At 31.4% G+C, this 19,569-nt stretch overlaps 4 protein-coding genes across 4 annotated transcripts; all 4 read right to left on the reverse strand.

The window, feature by feature from the left end:
* Positions 1–378: 378 nt before the first annotated feature.
* LOC136772700 (odorant receptor coreceptor-like) lies at positions 379–1,242 on the reverse strand. The gene is made up of 4 exons (XM_066725829.1): positions 1,024–1,242; positions 811–947; positions 595–727; positions 379–508 (listed from the first exon to the last, which is right to left on the reverse strand). The coding sequence occupies exons 1-4, from the start codon at positions 1,240–1,242 to the stop codon at positions 452–454; spliced, it is 546 nt and encodes a 181-aa protein (XP_066581926.1). The 3' UTR covers positions 379–451.
* A 787-nt stretch (positions 1,243–2,029) lies between these two features.
* Positions 2,030–3,117, reverse strand: LOC136772701 (uncharacterized). The gene is made up of 5 exons (XM_066725830.1): positions 2,971–3,117; positions 2,772–2,891; positions 2,568–2,688; positions 2,222–2,483; positions 2,030–2,153 (listed from the first exon to the last, which is right to left on the reverse strand). The coding sequence occupies exons 1-5, from the start codon at positions 3,115–3,117 to the stop codon at positions 2,030–2,032; spliced, it is 774 nt and encodes a 257-aa protein (XP_066581927.1).
* A 770-nt stretch (positions 3,118–3,887) lies between these two features.
* On the reverse strand, positions 3,888–11,864 carry LOC136772702 (uncharacterized). Its single transcript, XM_066725832.1, has 28 exons — positions 11,718–11,864; positions 11,507–11,626; positions 11,300–11,420; positions 10,954–11,215; positions 10,731–10,871; positions 10,476–10,566; positions 10,275–10,411; positions 10,063–10,195; positions 9,138–9,273; positions 8,711–8,869; positions 8,589–8,668; positions 8,522–8,535; positions 8,348–8,406; positions 8,107–8,277; positions 7,916–7,960; positions 7,416–7,444; positions 7,293–7,344; positions 6,919–6,977; positions 6,564–6,716; positions 6,344–6,463; positions 6,143–6,263; positions 5,805–6,066; positions 5,595–5,729; positions 4,801–4,891; positions 4,594–4,730; positions 4,330–4,462; positions 4,098–4,259; positions 3,888–3,967 (listed from the first exon to the last, which is right to left on the reverse strand). The coding sequence occupies exons 1-27, from the start codon at positions 11,862–11,864 to the stop codon at positions 4,203–4,205; spliced, it is 3,165 nt and encodes a 1,054-aa protein (XP_066581929.1). The 3' UTR covers positions 3,888–3,967; positions 4,098–4,202.
* A 4,061-nt stretch (positions 11,865–15,925) lies between these two features.
* On the reverse strand, positions 15,926–18,116 carry LOC136772703 (odorant receptor 67c-like). Its single transcript, XM_066725833.1, has 9 exons — positions 17,916–18,116; positions 17,703–17,822; positions 17,495–17,615; positions 17,149–17,410; positions 16,928–17,071; positions 16,675–16,765; positions 16,474–16,610; positions 16,259–16,391; positions 15,926–16,042 (listed from the first exon to the last, which is right to left on the reverse strand). The coding sequence occupies exons 1-9, from the start codon at positions 18,114–18,116 to the stop codon at positions 15,926–15,928; spliced, it is 1,326 nt and encodes a 441-aa protein (XP_066581930.1).
* Between the last annotated feature and the right edge of the window lie 1,453 nt (positions 18,117–19,569).

The raw sequence follows: 19,569 nt of genomic DNA on the forward strand, positions 1-19,569 counted from the left end.
GCAATTATAAGATAATAATTATTGTTGTTTTTTGAGCTCTTTTTTTATAAGCTGAAGACTCCCTGAAATGACCATCTTAAATTTTGTTGAAATGATTACACTTGTCCTAATGGTCTTCCTACGATGTTGGATTGTATATTTTTTCCTTTTGTCTTCCTCGTTCGTGGATTTAAGAATCTTTCTACCTACGGTTTTGTTTGACTTTTATAAAAATACAGCTAATAAGCAGAGATTTATATATGAAACTGTAAAATAAAGCTTTTTGTTAAAATATTATGGAAAAGGATATATAATAAGGATGTTTGTGCATCCCTATTGTATTGGGCTACAATGCAAACAAAATAATAAAAATATAATTGATTTGAGCATATATTTATTTTTTTTCCTTGGTTGGTACTGAGATATTTTTTGATTTGATTGTCTCTTTCCTATATCAAGTACACTCATTATCTTAGCTGTTCTGTATGGAAAGCATTACTGTACAATAAGACAGGCATGTGCGAGTTATCTTTAAAAACAGAAAAAGTATATGATGCTTAAAAAATCTAGCTATGATATAAATTTACTTAATTATAAGGCATCACTCATTATTACCTTACTTAATAGTTGATTATTCATAGTAAACATCTTAGCAACAACAAATTTTGAAGGCCTCGAACATCTGATTATTACTGTTAGGAGAAGTTTTTTAGACTTTTCAGGAAGCTTGTACCATTCGAGCTTAGTGCTAGAATTGCATTATATTAAACCGCTTAAAAGATAATAGTATAGTATAGTAAAATTACACGTCAAGCTTCGTGAATAACTTACGCTGCCATCTGTACGTCACTACTATGATCAATTAATAATTGACCTGGCAAACAGGTTAAAAAAATTCTCATAGTTTGGAGAAAATAAAGTATTCCATATTTGAATCGTTCATCAGGATCGTTAATGCTCATGACAAACTAAAGAGAATAGCGCATAGAAAAAAGAATAATTATGATTATCTTCAATTTGTATAGACTCATATTTATTACTAACCTTCACAGCTGATGCACTGGCGAGCAAAACTCCAGATGCAAGGTCAGTAAAAAAGGCTACGTTAAATGTAGTATTTAAGCGCTCTGCAAATCTTATTAAAAGGTAAGAGAAGAATGAAGCCAGAGTTTGTATGAACAAGCCGGTGCACGCGAGTGTGTGTATGAACGAGAGAAAAAATGGACAAAGATTAGCAAATGGAAAGAAGCAGGTAAAAGACATTAATAAAAAGTATGGGTAAGAGAGATCTTTTAGTAGATTTTTCTGGTTAAAAATTTTCGTAATAGGCGACTATGATTTTTTTAGCTCTTTGAGTGTCAAATTAACTTCCATCTGGAATTTCCTGGTAAAATTTAATTTAACAAACGCAAAGTTCAAAAAGTGATGCAATTTTGAGCATAAAATATCGTATGTTTTCACGATCGCTAGTTACGAGTTTAGTTTCTGCTTTTATAAATTCAAATGCAATGTTGAATTGAGATAAAAAAAAAAAATAAAATCAAAAAATTCCGATCTGATAAATTTATTTATTTATGAAAGAATAATCTAATCTTTAAAAATATTTTAGAAATGTATGTTAATTTCTAGCGTATGAAGATGATCTGCTTGAATTTTTATAGTACCATTCATAATAATTTACGTATAAGCAATTTTTACGTAAAATATATTATAAACCAATATAATACTCTTTATTATAAGAAAACTGTATTAAGAGAAATTAAAATATAAGAATATATTTTAAAAATTATATAGTCTCCCTTTTAAAACATGCTGATATTAAATCAACAACTATCTAAAAATAACTGAAGAAAGCAATACAGTGGAGAGTGAAATTGTATTTTTAAGCCATTTGATCATTTAGGAAAAAATGGTAAATTTACCTCTATCACGAAATTTTATTTCATTGTATAAAGATCTAGCGCACTTCGGTGATAATAGCCAGGAAAATTTTGCACGTATATGAGCTTGCCATGCAAATGGGATAATAAAGTAGTAACGAGATGTTAACTTACTTAATAATTTTTAAATGCAATTTGACGCAATTAGTCAAGTAAAGATAAATCTTTTGATCTTGCAACAATCGATATTTTTCATCATCAAAATCCTGAATTTTCAGTCTCTCTAATCTCTCACTAAATTTTTTTTTATAATAATGATAAAATACATATATGCACTTTTATTACCATGAATTTTGGCTCACCTTAATACTGCAAACATTCCACAAGCGTGAAGCATAAATGTCATGTATAAAGCATCAACGGTTAACACCAAATGAGCGACGCATAACGTACCATACCATTCCATTGTCAGAATAACGAAAAAATGGTCATCGGAATGACCATAAAAATCTCCTGGAAATATTAATACGCGTTGTCTGGATTCATTTAAAGGTAAAAGGAGATCCATTGTTGGAGCAACAAGGGAAACTAAGTAATAGCATATCACCAGTGTATAAACACTAACTAAAAATTAAGAATAGTTTTTAATTTTGTGCACAATTCATCCTCACGTTTCCAAGAACTTAGTATATCAGGAAGAAATCTCACATGTATATATAACCGTTATTAGTTTTCCTCTTTTCGCATATCTTTTAATTATCACAAGATCCAACTCTACATCACCAAAATATTTCCAGTCCCGTTGTAATTCTTCAAATAGCATTTTAATCTATTTGAACAGCAATTTGAATCAATTAGTTGCAAGGTAAAAAATCAAAAGGAGTAGTATTTAAGAGTTAAAGAATTTTTTACTTCATTAATAGTGCGAAACAAAATAACTCCTTTAGAGAAAGCCATAATTGAGCCACTTAACATGGGCAGGCAAGCCATTATGAAATCAAAGTCATGTGGATTTTTTAGAAGCACAATCATCTACCAATGGGAAATTTAGTTTATCAAAAAAGTCCAATTGTCTTTACATTACTTTGCAAAATATATTGATATACTTAACCTGGGGCACAAGCATAAAGATAATTACTCCATTTAAGAATATTATCCGCAAAGTCAAATGATAGCGATTAGTTTGATAGGGCCATGCACCACAGAGAGAAAGTAACGTTTTCTGTACCTTATAATAAGAACTCTTAAAAAGGTTCATTTTGAACTGTCAGCAGCTATGATTCTTTCAACCACTCACTTCTAAACTACCTCGAAGTAAAGGGTTGCATGTGCTCCTGCCCCACTATTATTAAGATATAAATATTTCTATAAACGTTTCCCTTTTATTTTACAGTTATTCAAGCTACTGAAGGAATATTTGATTATAGAGAGTAATGTATTCAGCATCGTCTTGATAATGACAGCTGTTAGGTACTCTATTATCAAGTATTTCATTATCGTTTAAAGAGAATTATAAATTACCTCTTTACCTTTGATTGATACAAAGCAATTTAGCAGTTGTAAATCGAATGTTTCTCAACGAGGGAAGTCAAAAATTAGTGTTCGTTTATAGTAGCAGGAGGAGCATACATGTATGGTTTCTACTTATGCCATGTTCCGTATGTTCAATAGAGAGTGGAGTGGGAAACAACAGAATGGAGTAAAGGAAACTCAGTCAGTTCAAGACTCACTAGTGAGTAGTTTAGTTGAGTTAGTTCATTTCAGAATAGTCTGTAGACAAAGTAAACCTTCCACTTGGTATTAAGGATTGCTCTTTTCTACGTGAAATCTATAGCCTTACTACACCATGTACCATGTTGGTACATAAAAAAATGTTTTACAAGATGTTTTGTTATATTTATAAAATGCAGTCTGTAATTAGCAAAGGGAGATGACGACAGACCGAGAGTAAAAGAAACTTTAACTTAAACATCGAAAGAGAGAGAGGGAGAGATAATTACGTTAAAATTTATATAAAAGTATTTTGTACGAGTTTTTAATAGTCGTTAAACAAAAGATGAGTTGACAACAATAGGCGAAAGGGTACAACTTTTTCTAACAATTTCTCCCTGTATCAAAAATGTTTTTAGTATTAAATTACGGATTAACGATTAAGTAATGATGAAGTAGTATATTTGGAAATGCAAGTTATTTCTTTACAATACTAGAAGGCGCTTGATGAAAATCATAATAAAATACCTTTCTCTCATCAATGGTTGAAAGACACTAATAATCTGCAGGCGATATATCTATATGTAAAGATGTTGTTTATTATATAATTCTACTACAATTCCACTCATCATTTCAACTGCTGTTGATCGATAACATGACTGTGCAATATGATACACATGTTCGAGTAACCTTAAATGAAAAAGAATAAGAGAGAAATAGAATCAATTATTTAATATAAAAAATAAATAATTAAATTTACCTTACTAAAAAGATCAAAATTCATTGTAAACATATTAGCAACAACAAACTCAGTAGGATGGGCACCTCTCATCATTAATGTTAAAAGTAGTTTTTTGGATTTCTCTGGAAGTTCGTACCATCGATTCCTGCATCTAAAATTGTATTGCGTTAACTGATTTCTTGTCAAAAATGACAAAAACAAATTAATAATAATTTTCTTCCAACATTTTATGAATGCCCTATGAATTTCTTTATAACCTAACACATTTATGAATCAACTTACGCAGCTAAATAAATGTCATTGCAGTGATCGGTTAATAATTGACCAGGAATACAGTAAAAAAGAATCCTGCTAGATTGGGCGAAGTACAGCATCCCGTATATTATCAATTGACCAGGATCGTGAATACTCATAACAAACTATAATCCGTATAGAGAAAAAAATAATTTATGCTTATAGTGACTTTATATGTATAGGTTTATTACTAACCTTAACAGCTGATCCACTTGCTACCAAAGTACCAAATGCAAGATCAGTGAAGAAAGCTATGTTAAGTGTAGAGTTTAAACGTTCTGCATATCTTACAAAAAAAAAGAAAAAATATGAGAAAGATAAGTAGAGAAAAGGAGAAAAAGTGAAAAGTAATTACAGTGGACTCCTATAACGTAAATTCGTACATAGCGGCGGGGTTTTGTGTGTAAACGAGGCCGCGGCTCCCAAAAATATTTATGCTGTATAATTTAAGCATTAAGAAAACTAAAAAAATAAGTGAGAATAAGCTTAGGAGCAAAACCATATAAATCCTGTTTTATGAGAATGCGACGTAAGTGATTATTGTTGCATGGTTAATAGATTAAATTATATCATATAAAACAATATATAAGATTGAGGTAGAGAAATCTTAATATTTGATTTTTTTTAAGAATCTATTAGTATGTAATGATATGCACTTAACAGATTAACTTATAACTATTACTGATACATATATTCTGAACATTTGATGGACATGTAGGTTTTGCTCCAAAGTTTCTCATTGTAAATTCTAATATATTATCAATTTAATTTCCAAATTCCAATAAATTACCATTTTAAGAGCAATAACCTTAAAGACGAATTTAACACTTTCTCACAGATTTTATTAAACTATTTTGACATTATATAATTTCAAAAACATACTGAGATTGACAACATTATCCTCAACTTATCCCATACATTGTCAGGGAATCAGTTGTATCAACGGAAGAACCTTAAAATAATATTTAATGTATGAAAAGCAAACTTACTTAATACTTCTTAAATGTAATTTAATGCATGAAATTAGATACAGATAAATCTTTTCTGCTTCATCTGTATTTTCCTCCATCAAGTCATATCTTTCATTGCTGAAATTCAAGCTTGTTACATTCTCCAATCTTTTACTGAAAATTAGTTTCCTTATTCTTGTAACATTCTAATAAATTAAAAGTAGAGAGACATGATCTCGTAAGAGTCACCTTAACACAGCCAACATTCCACAAGAGTGAAGCATAAGTGTAATATAAAAGGCATCTGCCGTTATCACCAAATGAGCGACGCAAATTACGCCATACCATTCCATTGTCAGAATGAGAAAAAAATGTTCTTCGGTATGAACATAAAAATCACCCGGAAATATTAATACACGATGCCTAGATTCGTTTAAAGGTAAAATCAGATCCATCACTGGTGCAACAAAAGGTAATAGGTAGTAGGATACTACTAGCAAGTAAACACTGCCTAAAAATGAATTTTCGTCAATTTTAATAAATAAACTATTGTGATTTTTTTCCATTTCAATCGAGAATTAACTTACCAGAATATACCATCGTTATTAGTTTACTTATTTGCGCGTATTTCTTGATTATCGATAATTCCATGTCGACATGGCTAAAATAGTCCCAGTCCAATTGTAATTCATTCAACAGTAGCTTCATCTAAATTCAAATAGTATTTCGTTTAATTTGACATTAAGACAAAACATGGAACGATAATTAATGCTCTTAGTGCTTCTTACTTCATTGACACTGTTATAAAGAATAGTTCCTTTGCCGAATGCCATAATTGACCCGCATAATAAAGGCAGACATGCCATTATAAAATCAAAATCATGCAAATTTTTGAATAGCACCAATACCTGCTTATGAAAAAATACACGCCAGATTTTTGTCAATGTTGAAGTAAGAAAGAACAGTATATACTTTCGCAAGTTCACGAGTTATAATGAAAATCCAGACCTCGGGTATAAGCATAAATAAAACAACTCCATTCATAAATATCATCCGTAAGATGATATACGTATGACTATTCTGATAGGGCCATGCGCCACAAATGGAGAGCTGTGTTTTCTGTACTTTGTAATAAGAACTATCAAAGAAATCCATCGCAAACTGCTGACGACGAAAACGATTTTCAGCATTTACCAGCTACTGCATCATTAAATGACAATCTATTTTCCCGGACCGCAAGCCTTTTCCCACCACTATCTTTAAGATATAAAGCAATTTAAAGCGTGTTCCAGGAGAAGCGACAGAATGAATTTATTATTAAAAAGGCGAATATGATTTTCGAGTTATACTCGGAAAACGATACCAAGTACCCATAATGGGTTGCTTTGTATCCTAAAGGGGAATTGCAAAAGATCTTATTATCTTTAATTGAGAACAAGTATATAATAGGGAAAGAAATTTAATGACCCCCAACAAAGGGAATTGAAAATTATAACGATTTTACCTGTAGAGGCAAAGGTGTACAGTAAAGATGCATGTCTTTCTATGCTTATGTCATGTTGTAAATGCAGCTGCTAGGGTGGGGATAAGCGGATTGGGGTAAAGGTGCTCGTGCAGTTTAGTAGTGAGTCAGCTGTTGAGTAGTTTAGTTCGATAGTCGACACGCAGTCCACTTCTGTCCTTCTGTTCAAACACATTTTTATACAAATTTTGAAAAAATATTTTGGAAAGGAACACCATCTTTTTCATTGTGTAATCTAATGCTAAAAGTCATATCCAAGTTTCTTGTCTACGGAAAAAAATTGTATCGTATAACTTAGCACAAGCTATGAGTAATAATAAGCTTCTGGTAACACTGACAAAATTATTGACTTTTATAATATAATTATCTATTAATAATAATATTATTTTAAAATGAGTTGCAGATATAAAAATGACTACACTTACTTATACCTTTGGATAATATCTCTTATAGATGTTACATATATTCAAGAGGATTTAAGATTATAAAATAACAATTATTTATTTAATAATTCTTTTTTATTTAATATTGTAATTAAAAAATTGTTAAGAAGCAGATTATTATGGATTAACATTATTCATACACGCAGAAATCTGGTAAAATGCATTTTGTAATAACGAAAGTATAATTTTACATTTTAGAAAGAGAAGAATATAATTATCTTTCTGCACTTTTTATAGCACTAATTCAGCTGTCCAGTAACAGATGAACAATTAAAATACCATACGTGTCTTTTAATTAAGTACTTGAAATTTTGACAAATTTTATTTTTGAAGCTTCTTGCTATTTTAAAATTTGCATATTAATATATATTTATTATTAAAACACTTTTAATTACTTTTCCTAAAGTCTAAAACGTAGCAAATTACAGTAAAACCAATAACTAACGAATAAAACTCAGAATAATTAGTAGATTAATATGAAGTTGCTCTAATAAAATTGTATATTTTGGCACTGATATTGTCAATTAAGATGTCGCCGTTTGTGCTTTTAATTGCGAATATTATTTTAAGTAAGCATCTAATTTACCAAGGCTGCTGTGTATAATATTGCATTCCTGATATTTAACACGCAATGGAACTCTATAAACTTGACGAAACTTATGCTTATTGACGTTTACCTCTTGCAGAAGTCTCAGAGGTAATAGTAGAGGTGAGTGTATCATATGTATTTGGTGAATAACTATATGTATGCTAAGTACTAAGAAATAGCTAAACGAACTCAATTTTTATATCTTAAGTCGCAGCTATTAATTATTTGATAAAGATACTATAGTCACATGACCCATCAACAACACAAGCAGATCCTTTCAACTTTTTCTTCTTTAATCTATTTTAATATCGTTTACATACCCAGTGTGTCTCATATCAATTATTTCAAACGCTAAATATGTGTGCCATCCACATTTATATATGGTATATTTGCGTACCTCTATTTTAATTACAGTTCTAATCTCAACTGTTTTGAATAGACAGCATTACTGTGCAATATGACACACAAGTACGAGTTACCTTAAAAACGAGACAAAGAGATAAAAAATATAAATGCAGGATGCTTTGCGAATAATGATTGAGCCGGAAACTAGATATAGCTGAAACCAAGCTGAGTGAAAAAGTAACTTTTAACACGTTACTTGAAAAGCTTGAGTAGTTCTCGCTAGACGAATAGACTTTTGCAAGGGTTGGTGAGGGAGAGTATACAGCTTCTTCGGAAAAAAATTTCATTTGCTTCAGTGCACTTAGAAATATATTAATTAAGCGTAAGAAAATTTTGTTTGCTACAACTAAACTTGCTTATAAACATAAATTGCTTAAGACAAAATAGATACTTTGGTACTAAAAACATATATTTTGGTTTATATAAAAAAAATATATATAGATTTTGATAAATAATTTCTATTCTCTCAATTATGTACATCACACAATCACCGTAAAGAATTTATAAAGGTGTATATATGTTTATAGTATATACATTTAAACAAATGTAGTAAGAATATAATTGTAATTTGTAAATTCTCGACTGTAGTTAGCAGTATTTATTACATATAGCAACAGAATTACGAACTTTTAAACCATTTTGGTCATAAAGTATATACAATGTAATTTTTATGCTAATAAATTTGTTTTTTGTAAAAGTAATTGTTATTCGTAACAAACAAAATTTTCTCATTTCTGTGTACCAAACCACTGAAACCATCTGAATAATGTTTATATCAATGCCTTTTATGTCAAAATTGTATGTGAAACTATACAGAGTTTTTTAATTAGGCTGGTGTCATTAACTAGTTTCCAACTAGATCTTTATTCCGGAAAATTCCATGCATTAGATGAACACGGAATATACAATTAATTTCTACCACCCCGAATATTATATACGTAGAGAAGAATTTACTAAGGAGTATATGTATAAAGTTTCATAAGTTTTCCTATAAAATTTCCTTCTCTATCCATTGTCTTTCTAGGCGGACGAAAATTCACCTTAAATCTGTTAGACTAATTTGAATGTATTCAAAGTATTTATTCTTTTTTCTCAACAATTACTAAAAATTGAAATGCATCATTTCAAAATATTATAAGGGCTGAAATTTCAAATTTCCATTCGACGCCATGTCCGGTCGATCGACTTCGGTATCTGGAAAAGTGGTAACTATAATAGGTGTCATTAGTCACTACTGATCAGTAATGATGATTACGTTTTCCAGATTCCCTAGCCAATCCCTACGGACGGGCGTCCCAAGGAAAATCCGACCTTAAAATATACGTGCCTTAATGGTAATTTAAGAGATAAACTATTTTAATTAAGCCCCCGAAAGAAATTATTTGCGTAACTAGGTTAAAAGCTTTTAAATTCGTTCAAATATTTGATAAATTTTTAACAATTAATTTGTAAAAGGCTAATTATTAAAAATCACGCACAAGGACGAGATGTGACATATACACTTAAAAATAAACACAGCTCGTGTTTAAAAATAATTATATTATATACCTTACTAAAGAGTTCAAAATTCATAGTGAACATCTTTGCAACGACAAATTCAGTAGCTTTCACACTTCTCATCATTAATAATAAAAGCAGTTTTTTAGAATTCTCTGGAAGCTCGTACCATTTGATTTTAGAGCTGAAATTGTAGATAATACAATAATTATCTCAAGCAAGTGAATAAGAGAAGCAATTATGCAATTTAAGAAAGAACTTACGCAGCTAATTTAACGTTACTACTGTGGTCGATTAATAATTGACCAGGAAAACAGTTTATGAAAATCCTCATACTTTGGTTGAAATATAGCGATCCATATTTTATTCGTTGATTAGGATCGTTAATGCTCATGACGAACTGTATTGCAAATGGAAAAAGTTTGATTAAAAATATTTTGACTTTAGATTGGTCGATAACCAACCTTAACAGCTGCTGCACTTGCGAGTAAAACTCCAAATGCAACGTCAGTGAAGAATGCTACGTTGAACGTAGAATTTAAACGTTCTGCATATCTTGAGAGGGTAAGATATTGTGACATAAAGAGGAAGTTTGTATGCAATAGAAAAAAGAATATAGAGAGATGAAAGTAAGTAAGAAATGGAATGGATATGAAAAGAGGATAGAAAATAAATATTAATAAAATTAATGAGTGATATTTACAGAAAAGTGAACTTACTTAATGCATTTCAAATGTAATTTAATGCATTTAGTCAAGTAATGATAAATCATTTGGTCTTGATCCATAACTGTATCATTACGCACTAATTGATGTCTGTTGGGTTTGAAATTCTGAATATTGAGATTTTCCAATCTCTGACTGAAAATTATTTCACATAATTTTCGTATGTAACAAAAATTCAAACTGACGGGTAGTTTTGTGCCTATATATATTCGCTCACCTTAACACAGCAAACATTCCACAAGTGTGAAGCATAAGTGTCATGTACAAAGTATCAACTGTCAATACCAAATGGCCAGCGCTCACTATTCCATACCATTCCATTGTCAGAATAACGATAAAATACTCGTCGGTATGAACATAAAAATCACCTGGAAATATTAACACGCGATGCCTGGACTCGTTTAAAGGTACAATGTAATCCATCACTGTTGCGACACAAGGCATCATGTAATAGCATATCATCAGTAAGTAAAAACCGACTGAAAATTAGATTCGTTCAAATTTTTTACATTATATGATTTCACCTTTAACATTTTCCATTTGCAATAGTGAATTCATCTCACAAGCATAAAATATCGTTATTTGCTTAGCTTTCTTCGCATATCTCTTTACAATCGAAAATTCAGCTTCCACATGGCTAAGATGTTCCCAATCCTGTTGTAACTCGTCCAACAGTAGTCTCGTCTATTTAAATGGTTCTCAGTTCCATTATTAGTTACTTAATAAAGATAAAGAGGAGGGTAGTATCTATTGAATTTAACCCTTCTTACTTTGTTGATGCTGTAGAAGAGAATTGCTCCTTTGCAGGAACCCATAATTGATCCGCTTAACATTGGCAAACATGCCATAAAAAAATCAAAATCTGCAAAATTCTTTACAAGAGCGATCATCTACTGAAAAAATTAATATACACCTTGATTTAAATATATCAAATAAATGCAATTACTATTAAATCTTCAATGGTATAATAAAATACTTGACCTCGGGTATCAACATAAATATGATAGCTCCATTTAAAAATATCATTTGCAATATTAGTTGGTTTCGATTATTTTGATATGGCCACGCGCCGCAGGCACAGAGAAATTTTTTTTGGACTTTGAAATGGGAACTATAAAAGATATCCATTATGACCAGATGGCGACTAAAACGTTTCTCACTATTCGCTACATTGTCGATCACAATGTGACCACGTAAAGAGTCTTCATTAGTGATTCTTTTGAAAGTCGAGATTAATAAGATATGAAGAAAAGTGGCAAGGGGCCTTTTATTATTTTTCAGTAAAAACTTTTAAAGGAATATTTTACCAGAAAGAGTCCATTGCAAAAAATGTAAAAGTCGTTTTAAGCCTTACATGGCCATGAACCCAAAGAGAATGTTTAAGCATTTTATGTTGCTTGTGGTTGCTACAATGTATGGAGACAAATGATTTCAACAAAGGGAATTGAAAATTGCCTTTTAATTCTGGGAGAAGAGGCATAGTAAAGATGCGTGTCTTTATATACTTACATCATAAAGTTATTGTAGCTTTTAGAGTGGGGATGAGCGGTTTGGGGTAAGGGGGCTCAATCTGTTCAGTAGTGATTCAGCTGTTATATAGTTTGCTTCGATAGTCGATACTCGATACACAAAAGCTTCTTGTTCTATTGCTAAGACTACATTTTAACATATTCTGGAATATTATTTCAAAAACAAATAGCCTCTCTCACCGTTATGAATATAATCTGAAGCTAAAATCCTTAACAAAGTTAATTGTTTAAGGTGGAGAAAATTGTATCATATAACTTAGCACAGGCTATGAATGAAAAGTTTATGATGACACAGGAAATTACTGCTGCGACCTAAGTAATCTCATATTAACCGAAAAAGGTTGTAACATAAGTACATATAATGATGTTCACGGTAAAATAATGTGACTTGCTATATTCTCATCATGATGTAAGTAGCTAAAATAATAGTTTTTGTTAATTATCATTACTTTAGGAATATTCTAAGTAGAATTCTCCGGTCAAATTGTTTAATATATAAGGACTGGAAAAAGGTCATTGCATGAAATTTATTAAATAGTTTCTATTAACAAAATAATTCTTCATTTAATTATTTGTATAATTTTTGTCAAAAATTAACTGTTCAAAAAGATTTGAGAGTTTTATTTGAACATGGCTCTTGTAATAACTCTTCTTTATCTAAACATTGAAATAAAAAATTATTAGTATAACAGATATAATTATATATTAATGTTGTTCATTTCCGTAGAAGAGTCTTGATAATTTTACTTTATTAAGTACCGGTAATACACACCCATATTTTATACAATAAGAAAGAAATAATTAGCAATTTTCATACTATTGTATCCACTCAATTGTGCAATAATACAAAATCAACTCTATTCTTTTGGAATTAATTGTCAACTTGGAACAAATTAAATACTAAGTATACCTATCTGCCTTTTAATTTGGTACTTACAATTTTAACAAATTTTTTTATGAAATTTTTTTATGAAATTTTTTTATTTTTTCAAACGTGTATTTTAAAGTATAGATGATTAATATCTCTACTTATACAGTTTAAAACGTAGCAAATTACATAAAAAAATAAATAACTAATAATTATATAAACTCGGAATAAATAGCAGATTTATATGAAAATCTAAATTTTGGCACCAATATTATGAACTAAGACGATATCTTTTATCCTAATATTTTTCAGCATTATTTAAAGTAGGTATCGAATTTACCATAGCTGCTATGTATAATATTGCAGATCTTGATATTTAACACGCAATGAAACTCTATTAACTTGACGAAACTTATACTTAATGACGTTTACCTCTTGAGAGCTTAGAGGTAATAGTAGAGGTGAGTGTTTCCTGTATAAGGGGTGCCCGTTAAAAAGGTGCCAATCCGAAAAGTCTCTCTATAACTTTATAAATACTTGGTTTATTCCTTAAAAATATATTAATAAGTAAGTTATTTCATTCTAGATTTTCCTTCAATGGAACACTCTGTAGTTAATTTAGAATATTAAGCAAATAATATCTAGCACATATCATAAACTATGTAATAGAGTGTTTCAAATTAAAGTATATATTTGATTGATGAGATATCTTTTTAATTAGGTGATAGACCTAGGCAAATATTATAAGTTTTTCTTCAAACATCTCTTTCCTTAATATACATTTTTCGGATTGGCATCCTTAGACAGATAGTCCGATGTATTCATGTGTGGCTACGTATGCCAAACGGCGAGGTATAATTTAAACAGTAGAAGCCAAATTATAAATCATAAATTGACTAATAATTATTTGTTACACGATATTCCAATCACATTATTCATTAACAATCAAAATAAAATAAAAGATTCTTCGAAGCTTTTCTTAATTGATCTATTTTAATATCGTCTACATACCCTTTTTCTTTTATATCGATAACTTCAAATGCTAAAGATTTTTTTACCATCCACTTATATTCAGATATATTATATTTAAATATTTTTACTTTAATTACATTTCTAATCTGAACTGTTTTGAATAGACAGCATTACTGTGCAGTATGACACACAAGTACGAGTTACCTTGAAAATGAGACAAAGAGATAAAGAATATACGCGGTACATCCTGTGAATAACGATTGAGCCGGAAACCAAAAGCGTAGGTGAATTCAAGCTGAGTGAAAAATTAATTTTTTACACGTTAATTGGAAATCCTGAACATTTTCCACTGAAAGACGAGACTTGCGAAGAATGGCAAGAGAGGGCATGCACCCTCTATGGGAAATAAAAATTGCATCAATTTCACTGCGTATAACAACTATTCAACCAATTTCAATAGCTTTTTTAGCGTGTCACTTTTGCAAAAATACTATTATATAAAACAATACGTAGCTTTTGATTTAGGCTTGGTATCATTGACTATGGTATCCGACTAGATCTTTATTCTGAGAAGCTCGATTGTACATACTGGGTGTATCAGTGATGAATGTCAAAACTTTCAAAAGGCTACAGTAAGGGGGGAGTAGGGAGTAATTTTGAGTAAATGTTGTTAACGAACTGTGGTTCGCTCTGTGGGTTACAAAATATTTTTAAAAATATATAGGAAAATCCCGCAGTGTTCAGTATGTTAGAGCCATAAAGGATAAACCATACATGCGTTAGGCACCTGCATTTACCTAGCCAACGACTATTAAATTTTCTATGTACTGATATATACGGTACTTCTGGGAACTTTATCACGCCGTAAACACAGAGTTTTCAAATTTGTAGAAAAGTAATTTGATAGCCTATAGCAGCGCCCTTCATGCATTAACAAAAGTTACTAAAATCCCCCCCCCCCCCCTCCTCTCTACAATCATTTCAAGTTTTAATATGTATCACTAATACACTCTGCATACGATGTACAGTGATCGACACGGTTGTTATGCCTCGCAGTTCGCAGTACGTAGATAAAGGCTATGCCTATTGTGCTATTATTCAAAAAAGCACGCTCCAAAAAATACGCTATTGTATCTATACTTTGGTTAGCATGGTGGAAAGTGAAAATTTTCATCTTACCACCTGCCCAAGTAAGGTCGCGTCACTCCCCTGCCTGATGCCAGAAAGGTAGTAGGGACGTAACCTCGGGATGTTCTCTACATATAGGTAGGAATGGAGAGTGACAGCATTTTTCTCGCATTCCTATAGGCCTACTGCATACCAAACTGATGCCTTGTAAGTGAGAATGTGTGTAGTGATGCATATGCACATCATCCATACTATCTATCCGTAAACTTGGTCAATTTTGGGTTGTGTGTGTGTGTGTGTGACATTTTTCGTATTTGGATACCGTAGTTACACATTTCACTTGACTGTCAATGTATTGGTATGCAGCATGTCTATAGAAAGAAAGAGATTGGAGGAAATTTCGTGGTGCCAGGAAAATGATGCTATTCGGTGTTTCATACGCTGGACTGGCGGTTCACGCGATAACCTTTATCTACTTCGATGGGCGCAATCAATGTCGCTTACTGTACGTGTATATATTAAGTGTGCGATTAATTCGTGACATCTGAAAAATTGTAGATAAAGAAGCGAATACTACAGATATTTAAAATTTCACGAAATATTTATGAAAAGAAACACGTTTTTTTGCGAAAGTGTATGATGAAAATTAAACTTCTGAATTCTTAAAATGTTTGCCATATTTAATTCTCGGTTTACAGTCTTCCAGTTGACACGAATTCATTTCGCATCCGGTAGATTGACTTAATTGTATTTTTAACATCTGAGGAATAGCGAAAGCTATGAAAGAAAAAGGATCCACGTTTTAAGTGCTACAGCAGATTAAAATAATAGTATTTGGATGGTAATTTTAAAGCTAAACTATTTCAATTAAGTTAATAGTTATTAAATTTATCCAGACATTTGGCAAATATTTAACAATCAATTTTTTAAAAAGGTTAATTTTTAAAAAGATCGGAAAAGAAAAAACAGGATTTACAGATTTTCAAAATAAATATCTGGTTTTTAAAAATAATAATTTTGTTTACCTTACTAAAGAGATCGAAATTCATAGTAAACATATTTGCAACGACAAATGCAGTAGATTTCACACTTCTCATCATCATTAATAAAAGCAATTTTTTAGAATTCTCTGGAAGTTCGTACCATTTGTTTTTAGAACTAAAATTATAGGGAATTTAATAAAAACCTCATACACATCAATGAGAAAAACAGAATAATAATATTTTAACAAAGAACTTACGCAGCAATTTTAACATAATTGCTATGGTCAATCAATAACTGGCCAGGAAAACAGTTTATAAAAATCCGTATACTTTGGTTAATGTATAGCGATCCATATATTACTCGTTCATTAGGATCATTAATGCTTAAGACGAACTATATTAAAAGTAGAAAATGTTTGATTAAAAATATCTTGATTTCAGTTAGGTTGATAACCAACCTTAACAGCTGCGGCACTTCCAACTAAAACTCCAAATGCAACGTCAGTGAAGAATGCTACGTTCATCGTAGAGTTCAAATGTTCTGCATATCTTGAAAAGGGAAAAAGAGAAGAGTGAGAGTATGAGAGGGAGTGCGAAGGAGTATGGTGGAAGGAATACAGATAATGAAGAGATGGACATTAAAACATGCTAAATAAATATTAGTGAAAAATTCCCGGTAATAAAGATTCATATATAGGAATATGAACTTACTTAATACATTTTAAATGCAATTTGACACATTCGGTCAAGTAAAGATAAATCATTTTATCTTGATTTATACATGCCGTATTGTCTTGCCTTAATTGATATTTGCTTGTTTCGAAAATCTGATTATTTAGGTTCTCCAATCTATTACTGAAAATTATTTCATTTGAATTTGATTTATTAAAAAATATTAAAAGATAGTTGTTTTTGTGCCTAAGTTTGCTCACCATAAAACAGCAAACATTCCACATGTATGAAACATAAGCGTTATATACAAAGTATCAAGTGTCAGTACTAAATGGCCAGCAGTCACTATTCCATACCATTCCATTGTCAGAATAACAAAAAAGTGCTCGTCAGTATGAACATAAAAATCCCCTGGATATATTAATTCACGTTGCCTAGATTCATTTAGCGGTACAATGTGATCCATCAAAGTTGCGACACAAGGCATCAAGTAGTAACATATCACCATGAAGTAATAACCAGCTGCAAATTGGATTTGATAAATTTTTTTGCATTACACGCTTTCACCTTATCAAACTACCGATTTTAATAGGAAAGGCGCCTCACAAGCATAAAACACCGTTATTTGCTTAGCTTTCTTCGCGTATTTCTGCACAATTGAAAATTCAATGTCTACATGGCCAAAATCTTCCCAATCCTGTCGCACTTCGTCCAACAGTATTCTCGTCTATTCACACGTTTCTCCGTTCGATTAGTTAATAAACAAAAGATAGTAAAACATATGGTTTTTATTAAAAAAAAAAATATTTCCTACCTTATTAATGCTTTGGAACAAAACTACTCCCTTGCACGAAGCCAAAATAGACGCGCATAGCATTGGTAAGCACCTCATTAGAAAATCAAAATCTTTCAAATTCTTCAGAAAAGCGACCGTCTATTGGTAAAAAATGTATGCGTAATGTTTTAAACAATGAAATTAAGCCATTGGCATTGGTGTTAACTCAGAAATTCAAATGAAATACTTAACCTCGGGTACGAGCATAAATACGATAGCTCCGTTTAAAAATATCATTTGCAAAATGATATGTGTCCTATTGCTTTGATAAGGCCATGCACCGCAGACACTGAGGATCGTTTTTTGTACTTTTAAATGAGAGCTAGAAAAGATATCCATTATGACCACTTGGCGAGTAAAGTTTTTCTGACCATTCGTTTGATAGTCGATCATGATGTGACAAAGTAGCGTATCTTTATTAGTTATTCCTTTGAAAGTTTCGATTAATAAGATATGAGGGAAAATAGTAAGCATGCACCTTTCTACTATTTTTCAGTCAAAGTTTTAAAGAAGAATTTTGCCGGAAAGGTGTACGTTGCAAAAAAAGTAAGATGTATTTGAGATCTTACGTGGTCATGAGTCCAAAAAGAATCTTTAATCATCTGCTTTGTTTGCGGTTGAAAATGTAGAATGGAATGATTTCAACAAAGGGAATTGGAAATTGGGTTTTAATTCTATGGGAAGATACGTAGTAAAGATGCGTGTCTTTGTTCTGTGTTCTATATAATATATAATATATATGTAGAGTGTAGAGTGGGGAGGGAAGGAGATGAGGGCGCAGAACAGAATTGAGTCGAGGACTTACATTTAATTTTACTCCGTCGGTGCAGTCAGTCAGAGTATAAGTAGTATAGGTCAATCATTAGTCTATCTCATTGACCGACTAAGCTAGAGTGAACGTACAAAAATCGCGCGTCTTAATTGCATTCAAGACTATATTTATCTTTCTAAATCTTTACTACTTTCATTTTTATTTGAAAAATTGACTAAAGTTGAAAGCATATGAAAGGACCTCAGCACTCTCGATAGAAATTTGCCAGCTGGAAACGTCGATCACTCTTCGCGCAGTAAGCTAACCCATTTCCATCCCTTATTTCCTCACTCTCTGCTATATTTACTCTACTATAAAAAAGCAACACTAATTCAGCTGTCTTTTTAAATTTTTGTTCATGCACAATTATATATTGAAATTATTTTACTCCTGCTAGAGTGATGGGAATTAAAAAAGAGGAGGAGGAAAACGTTGGAGCATATTGATCGTTTTTTATTGCAAAAACTGAATAATTGCAAATGTACTAATCGATCAATATAAATGCAATGGTTTACGTACCGTCGGAACACGGAGAGTAGTACAAGAGCGGAAGTTTTTCCGTTCTCGCGGTAATTACTGTAACGCTTGTGGTGTGTTGGTACTAGAAAGTAGTGGTAGTGGGAGGTAGTAGTAGTAGTAGTAGTCGGGAGTCAACTCGATGCAAATGTCAGTGACAGACCGCACGGTGCGACGCGACGAAGAGCAAGCCCCGCCCATTACCAACGAAACGGCAACCGGGTTAATTCAGACACTCTTGCCACTGACATTTCTCTCTATCTTACTTACTTGGATGGTCTTTGAGCTCTTCAAGTTGTTTCTTGAAGAGCTTTACAGTTGCTGTCTGCAGCCACGACTAGCAATGATCGTTCGTGTCAACACGTTTCTTCTTTATTTTCCTTTATTTTCCTAATGGACGCGTTTCTTAGAACGCTGCAAAATTACCTTGCATGAATAATTTTTAATTGAATCTCTGGTTAAATTGCAAACGTGCTTATGTACACTATAAAGTAACATATATCGGGACCTTTGAAATTC

This window comes from Prorops nasuta, unplaced genomic scaffold (assembly GCF_024137725.1).
Source record: "Prorops nasuta isolate Cenicafe-Biocafe unplaced genomic scaffold, Cenicafe_Pnas_1.2 PNAS00004, whole genome shotgun sequence".
Classification (NCBI taxonomy): domain Eukaryota; kingdom Metazoa; phylum Arthropoda; class Insecta; order Hymenoptera; family Bethylidae; genus Prorops; species Prorops nasuta.